General features: G+C 48.1%; 1 protein-coding gene across 1 annotated transcript in view; it reads left to right on the forward strand.

Annotated features, from left to right (window-relative positions):
- Positions 1–4,686: 4,686 nt before the first annotated feature.
- PAQR9 (progestin and adipoQ receptor family member 9) overlaps positions 4,687–8,330 on the forward strand; it is an 8,900-nt gene continuing 5,256 nt past the window's right edge. The window contains exon 1 of the mRNA XM_019503070.1: positions 4,687–4,695. Within this exon, the coding sequence (XP_019358615.1) occupies positions 4,687–4,695 (9 nt within the window). The remainder of the gene's footprint in view (positions 4,696–8,330) is intronic.

Below are 8,330 nucleotides of genomic sequence, written 5' to 3' on the forward strand. Positions count from 1 at the left end.
CCAGGGCGGGAGAACAACAAAACCCCAAAACAAAAAAAACGGGACTCAAATGAGTCCAGCCAGGTAGGCATCCAGCCTCTTCTTAAAGACCCCCAGGGTAGGGGCCAGCACCACTTCCCTTGGAAGTTGGTTCCAGCTCCTAGCCGCCCTAACTGTGAAGTAGTTTTTGCGGATGTCCAATCTATACCTCCTCTCCATCAACTTGTGCCCATTACTCCTTGTTATGCCAGCGGGCGCTAGGGGAAACAGCGTCTCCCCCAAACCCTTCTGGTCCCCCCTAGTGAGTTTATAGACGGTCACCAGGTCCCCCCTCAGCCTTCTCTTGTGGAGGCTGAATAGGTTCAGGTCCCGCAGTCTCTCACTGTAGGGTCTGCCCTGTTGTCCCCGGATCATGCGGGTGGCCCTCCTCTGGACCCTCTCCATGTTGTCCACATCCCTCTTGAAATGGGGCGCACAGAACTGGACACAATACTCCAGCTGTGGCCTGACCAGCGTCGCATAGAGGGGGAGGATCACCTAGATGAGCTCGAGGTCCCTTCCAACCCTTCCTGTGATTCTATACCCAAATAACCTTATCTGTCATTGAGTTAGCCATGCATGAACTCCCAGAATATCTTTCCTTAGACAGACACTTTACAAACTAAGGGTCCAGTTCTTGTAAATAGTGATAAGTAATATTCTGAGGATGAGTAATATTCTCTTCTGTCTGTAAGGAGTCCCTTTGGGTTCACTGTGAGTTAAGGTATCTGTGCTGGGCCTTAAATCAAGGGAGCACATACAAAGTCTACTGTGAGCGCATCTATACGTTCATTAATGCACCATAGTTACTGCATGTTTAGTTTAGTATTTCCTCAATGAATTACTAAATTAAATGTGCAGTAACTACATTTAATTTTCAGTAGCCCTGGCACATGGTTTGTTTGTGATGCTTACTGTGCAGTAGCCTAATAATAACACCACATAGTAGCATATTAGCACATTTTTTTACTAGCATGCAACTGTGCAGTGTTATTAGGCTACCACGCAGTAAGCGTCTCATGTAGATGAGCCCTATCGGTCCCAGAATCCCAAATTTTCTTTTTACCTCCCACAATCTTATGAGAGCAAGATACTTAGAGCTTCACTATGCCACCCAACACATTTTTTTTTTGTAAAAATGTATGTCTCCCTCTCTCTATATAAGGTTATATACATCTATGCTCTACCTATTACATCACAAAAGTATTAAACCTTTCCCATTACAGAAATTCGCACCCGTGCACCCATACAAAGGCCCGCTGGCCACCCGAACCCATTACAATATCCGCAAACGCGTGCAACACACACAAAATAACATTAGTCCATTCTGGTCCCTCCAACCAGCCCTTCCTCCATTTCCACCCCTGCCCCACTTCCAGGGTCACATACTCAGTTCAGGTGGCCTCTCTGTAATTGTCACTCCAGCTTCTGCTGGAGGACCTGCTGGTGCTGTCGCTGTCCTCTGTTTCACTTGTCTGTTCCTCTTCTCTGCTGCCTTCACTCCCTTCTTCACTCGGGGGGGGGTTGTATGGTCCTATGCCAGATGACGTTTGCTGCGTCTTCTCCATCCTCTGCTACCAATTTCTGGTAGTAGGTCCGCAGTTCACTCAGCGCTATCTCCACACAGCCCACTACCTCTACGTCTATTTGTCTGTACAGCAGGAGATTCCTAGCCTTCCACAGGGCACGCCTGACACAGGAGGCAAACTGGTCGAAACGGGGTGATGAGTTCCCCTGGTGTTTGGCAAGGTTCCCATACAACACCACCTCACTGCTTAGCCGGCTGATGCCAGTCACTGCTTCGCAAAGCTGTTTCACCCTTTTCCACACCTCCTTGGTGCAGCTGCAGAGCCACAGAAGGTGCTCGATTGTCTTGGTAGCCCCGTGGCAGTTGGGCCACAGACAGCTGGGTCTCCCCAGCTGTCCCTCTTTATGTCTCCGGGCTCTCACTGGTAGAGCTCGGTGGGCTATGAGCCAGTTTAGGTCCCTGTGATCTTTCTGCAGCTCTTTGTGGTGGATGCACTCCCACATGACTTGGCATGCGTTGCTGGGGAGCAGGTCCATGGGTGATGGGATGTCCCTTAGTCTGTCTCTTGGATCTTCCTGTAGCTTCTCATGGTTGCCAGGCCCACATTCTGCAGGCCGTACACATTGCAGCATTTATGCCACCCAACACATGCACATGCAAATAGGCCACTGTCACACCCTTCATCTTTAAGGTACCACCCTGTCCTGCCCTTTGTCTTCTAACTCATTCAGAAAAGCATAAGCTTTCATAAGCAATGTCCAGTCATAGCATCTGATGAAGCAGGCTTAGTGGCTTCAGTTCATTGCATTTGACAAAACAGGCTGTTACCAGCAAAAACTTATGCCTTTCTTAATGGGTACATTTTATGTTCCTGTGTGATTGGCTGTGACTGGTGGCCTAACTGATGCGAGTCCAAGTCAGCTAGGGTGGGTAAGTGTCCATATGGTTGAGAAAAGAACACATATACAATACACCTACACATCCACTTCCTTCTGTAAGGTGACAGGCTCTGTGGATAGAAGGAGTAGGGAGGACGAGCAGTGGATGTGATATACTTTGACTTTAGCAAGGCTTTTCACCCTGGTCTCTCATAACCTTCTTCCTAGCAAGCTAAAGAAATACAGACTAAAGTACTGTAAGGCAGACACAATAGGTTGGACCATTGTGCTCAACAAGTAGTCATCAACGGCAAGATGTATAGCTGAGAGTACGTATCAAGTAGGTCTGTCCTGGGTCCAGTATTGTTTCATATCTTAATAATACAGACAATGGAATTGAGTGCACACTTAGCAAATCTGTGAATGATACCAAGCTCGGTGTAATCTCAGAGACTCCGGAGGATAGGACTAGGATCCAAAATGACTTGGATTGACTGAAATAATAATCCATAATCAACCAAATGAAATTCAACAAGGACAAGTACAAAGTCCTGCACTTGAGACAAAATAACTGCATGCACAAATACAGACTGGGAAATGACTAGCTGGGCTGCAGTGCTGCAGAGAAGGGTCATTGTATACCATAAGTTGAATATGAGTCAACAGCATGTTCTTATTAGAAAAAAAACAAGCAACGGTATACTGGGCTGTATTAACACTTGGAAACAAGGGTAGTGATTCTTCCACTCTGTTCAGCACTGGTGAGGCCTCATGTGGAGTACTGTGTCCAGTTTTGGGTCCACACTTCAAGAATGTGGACAGATTGGAAAGAGTCCAGGAGCAAGTGACAAAAATTATTAGAAGGCTGGAAAGCACGACTTAAGAGAAAAGACTGAAAAATGCTATGGTTATTTATTCTGGAGAAGGGAAGAATGAGTGGGGATTTGGTTACAGTCTTCAAATCTTCAGATACCTAAAGGAAAATAACAGACGATGGAGATGGGCTTTTCTTTGTGACTGTAGGGGACAGGACTATGAGTAATGGCCTCAAGCTGCAGCACAGGAAATTAGGTTGGAAGTTAGGGGGAACTTTCTGACTATGAGGCTGGTCAAGCATTGGAACCAGCTACCTAAAGAAGTTGGGGAATCTCCATCCCTAGAAATTTTCAAGAACAGGTTGGACAGACACTTGGCTGGGGTGGTTCAGTCAGGGATGATCCTGCCTTGAGCAAGGGGCAAGACTAGATGACCCTGTGAGTCCCTGCAACAGGAAACCCTGCCCCCGTCACCAGAAAGCAGGTCCGCCCCTTTAAGTCCAGAACTTCCTGGGCATGGAATGCTGGTAAGTAAGGGGTTAAAGGCTGAGCCTGGCCAGCTAGTCAACTGACTGGAAGGGGCAGAACTATAAAAACCTGGGCAGAGTGGCAGCAAGGGGGACAGTAGCTGAAGGACAAGGAGTGCCTCTGAGAGCTCCACAGAGAAGCTGGGCGAGCGGTCCAAAGGCAGGAACTACAGAAGCTGTGGGGAGATGGCATCCATACCACAGCAAGGACTGTAGCCAATGGAAGGGCGCTGAGGAACGAGCCCTGCAAATGTGAGCTGGCCAGCTGCTTTGTTTCATCGTGTTGGTTGGGGACAGTTATTATTCTTTCCTTTTTTGTGATTATTGAATAAAACTGGTGGCTTAGGTGAAGCAGCCTCATTTTGGGGACCCACTACAGAGTGGGGACCCTGGTGCCAACGAGGGTGTGGCTTTGGGGGGCACAGATGCCGGCGCCAGTGAGGGCAAGATCTTAAAAAGGCCAGGGAGGGCTGGTGCACCTGGGGTGCAATTTTATTTTGGTGGCTTTTAGTTTTGACCCAAGAGGGTGCGAGTTTGGGGTTATCCCCCACTGGTTTTGAACTTGCAGCCCCCTGGCTGTATGGGGCCAGCACCCGGACCTCTGGCCCATGGGGTGCCAGGCTCCAGATTGGAGCAGGAAAGGGGGCCATAAGCCCCAAGACACCAGAAAAGGCTACAGCCTCTGAGTCAAACCCTGTCTAGTGGGTTTAGACAGGGAGGCCTAGCTAGACAAAAACAGGGGCCAGGCCCACGTAGGTGAAAGGCCCCAACACATACAATACAATAGGCAGTCTCCTGCTCGCAAGAACATCAGCATAATAGTTTCCATCAAGACATGGCAGGCAAGTACAGGGCGGGACATAAGAACTCCCAAGAAGGCTCCAAGGGTGCCCCATATAAAGCACAGATTACCCGGAAAGATGGTGCTGGTGAGGGCGACCTGTTACAGTCCCCTTCCAGCCTTAGATGGATGATCTTAAGATGCTACCTTACCCTGCCTTCTGCCTGACTTGAGACTAACACAGCTGACTCTCTCTCTACTCGTAGAAAGGATAGTTGGGCACTCTTATTCCTAGTTAAATCACTCTCTGTATGAGGGAAGATTGAGTTGTTAATGCCTTTCCAATGTTCTGTTCATCAGCTCTGACAGATTCAGATGGTCCAAGCTGATATTTTGTTTTGTACTAGCTAAGTTCATTCCCCACCAGGTGTTAAATTAATGCTTCCTTCTGGAATTATAAGGTAGTCAAATGAACAACTGAACTGCAAGTCTGACAACAGTGGAGTGTTGGATCAGTATGAAGAACCCCCAAACAATTACACAGACGTTCACAGGCTCTGTTAGCTGTTTCTACTGTGCCCCTCACTACTGTATCTCAGCACCAAGCACAACAAATAAATAGCACTAACAGGATGAAATATATTCCCCTACAAAGGGACAGAACAAAGCCCATGTACTGCTAAAGACTCACTTAAACCCTATTTTGTGGGTGTAACTGATGCAGAACTCTTGCACTGGCCTTCTCCATTGGAGTGAATTTTTCTTATAATGGCCTAAAAGGACTTTCAAGAACTCGGCATCTCTGAAGTGTTAGACTATTTTCCTTGTCTCTTTCTTACTGTACTCTTACTACCAGTGAAATCTGGTGGGAAGAGAATTAAATACTATTTTAATTTAGAACTACTAATTAGCTAAAATAATCTGTTCCTAGAGGAAGATGTTAGGGGGGGGAAAAAAAGATATTGAATGTTGATCTGAACCTATTTTGCCCAGGAAGAAGAGCCACTGTCAGAGTCCTCCCACTAAGTGGATGCTCATCCCAATTGGGGTTTATCATCTCATCTAAAATCAATAGAAAGTTGATCATCGGTTCATCTTAGGATCTTATCTTCCCTGTCATTCTCCTGCAGATTTGGGCAACAAGGCTGCAGCTAGCTCCTTGCCCAGCTGGCACCCCAAGAGAGACTGCTCATGTCTGGAATTCCTCTCTGCTGCCCTTTCTCTTCAATTACCCCACTATAGCACCCTCAGCCTCACCTATTTGGAGAAAAATAGGTAGGTTGTCAGTGTGCAGACCTAGTTTTCTGTCACACACTTACTGGGAGGGCACTCTATATATGGACAACCTTGGTGCATGTGTCTGGGGTACCCACATGAAAATCAGATGACTAGTCCCTTCTGATAAGGTCAAAGCCTAGCCTACTACTAGGGTGGATTTTACTGCACAAGAAAGCCAGCCCTATCAGCCTGGCTTCCCTTTAGTAGCCAGCTGAGTTTATCTATGACATCCTGGTTTCCCTATTGCCTCTTTCTCCTCCTGTCCCCTTCCCAGACTTTCCTAGATATTTTTTTGATGTGGGAGATTTGCCATAGAATACCCAGCAGGCTTCTCATGCACTCAAGTTGAACCTAAGCGGGCTTTGTCATCCCTGGCTTATGTCTCTGAACATTCTTGTTTTGGCCACTAATACTGGAGTAAATTGCCCGCCATGATGAGTTCTGAAACCATAACTCTCTTCTGCCCAGCTCCTGCAGTGCCTGGCCAACCTGCAAGACCTGACTCCCCAGAGATGCTCCCCATCCACTGGTCTCTCTGCCAATAGTCAGGCAGTCTAGCATACTGTTGGACCAGTCTTCAACCCATAGCCTGTGCTTACCCCAGTTAAACAGAGCCTACAAGAGTCCCACTGCTCCAAGAGCTAATGGTGCTATAAATATCACACTTTCTCCCCCTCCACCCCAACCCTGTGCACAATTCACTGAGACTGCCTCAGGTCATTCCCTAGGCACCTGTCTGCCAGACATAATGGCACAGCTGGATTTAATGAGTTGGGACTTATGTCCTGGGGGGGGGGGGTCTCCTCAGTGATCCTCTATCTATCCCTGGAAACTGTAGGAAAGAATGAATTTGCCAAACAAGTCATGGCTGCTGTTCCTACTGTGGGTCATCAGCTCCTAGATCAGCTGTGGCTGTTGTCACTGAGCCTGTTGGTGCTGGGCCACCATCTGTTGCAGCAGCTGTCACTGGTTCTCTGCCATTCAGTCCAAGCCCATGTTGCCATCGATGAACCAACCCATTTCATCAAACCGTGAAAGGGCTGCATCCAGGCACATTTCCTTTCAGGTCTCCATTTTCATAGAGTCTGTTCACTTGGTTTCCTTCCTCTCCCCTCCCCCCCACCCCTTTCATATAGCCTACAGCAAAGATCAAATTCTTTACCACATAACTGCATCACTTCAAGATGCACTAAAAAATACCCTTAAGCCCCCATTTAGGTGCACAGCAATTTAGTCATTGCTCCCTTCAGGAGAGGAACTAACAGCAAGAAGCATTTACTGAGTACCAGCAAGTGAGTACCTAATGACAAATCAGCAATAATCCTGCATCAGTCCTATCTTCTCTGAAAGAAACTCTAGCAAGTACCCAGTTGTAGTCCAAACTTAAGTCCCATCACAGGCCTGTGGTCTTTCAGGGAAAAGGTTAAACATGCCCAATTAGTCCCAGTCACCCCTTCCTCACCAGACATGAAGTATAATGAAAGGTCTGCCCTCCTTCCTGGTCAGCCTTTCAAGCCTGACACCTATTGCAGGAGTGCATGATAGAAGTAAGAGAGGCCAGAGCACCTTTGTGACCCTTTACTGCAGAGCGAAGGTTTACATATCCCATCCCACAGTAAACATGCAGACCTCTCCTTCCGCCTCCTACACATGGAGCTTCTGGGCATGTTTGAGGTCTTTTATCTTTCCAGTTTCATTTGTCTCTTTGCTGATCCTCTGGTTTCATTCAACTGTGTCCACATGTGAAAACTGCAGAAGTTCTTTAATCTTCCAGTCCACTTCTGTACTTCTTTAAAGAATACAACTAATGTAACAAAACCTCCCTGCCCAAGAGCTACCATAAGAGAAATATTTTGACTAGAACAGAAAGTGCATTCAGTCCATTCAGCAACTTGTTTCTACTGTCCTGGGCCTGCGGACATGCCAGAATTCTTGTGCCCTTCTTCTTTTGCTGGTTTCAGTTCACCCTCTCACCCAGATTAATTGTACACACTAACATTTTGTTAATCTGTACAACAAACACAATAGCCAAAGCATAAGCTAGGCTTTATTACCATAGAATGTCCTACCTATTGCGGGGTAATAAAGAGACACTTCAGGGCCAAGGGTTGTTTAAAGCGAAACCTAGAATGGAGCCCTGGAGCCCTCCTCTCCCGAGCTTTCCCCTGCCACGTGCGCCGGCCGAGCTGCCTCCAGTCTCCATTACCCAGCCCCAAGGGAGGGCGCTCAGGGTCAGCTCCCGTGCTCTGCTCTCTAGGACTCTTTATATGCTGGTGATGTAACAGTGCCCATTACATAACCGCGCAGCTGATCGCGGCCGGGTGTATCCAGGGACCAGCTGTGTCGAGCCCCTGCCCGGCGTTGTCGGAGCGGCAGCAGGCGGTGCGCGGACCCTGCACCTGCGCGGCCTTGGGGAGGTGCGGGCCTTGCGCAACGCGGGGACGGGGACGGGGCGCGCTGCCCCGGCCACGCGCTTATCTGCCCTCGGGGAGAGGGCTGCCAACT

The sequence above is a fragment of the Gavialis gangeticus genome, unplaced genomic scaffold (assembly GCF_001723915.1).
Source record: "Gavialis gangeticus isolate Ggan-Ray unplaced genomic scaffold, GavGan_comp1, whole genome shotgun sequence".
Classification (NCBI taxonomy): Eukaryota; Metazoa; Chordata; order Crocodylia; family Gavialidae; genus Gavialis; species Gavialis gangeticus.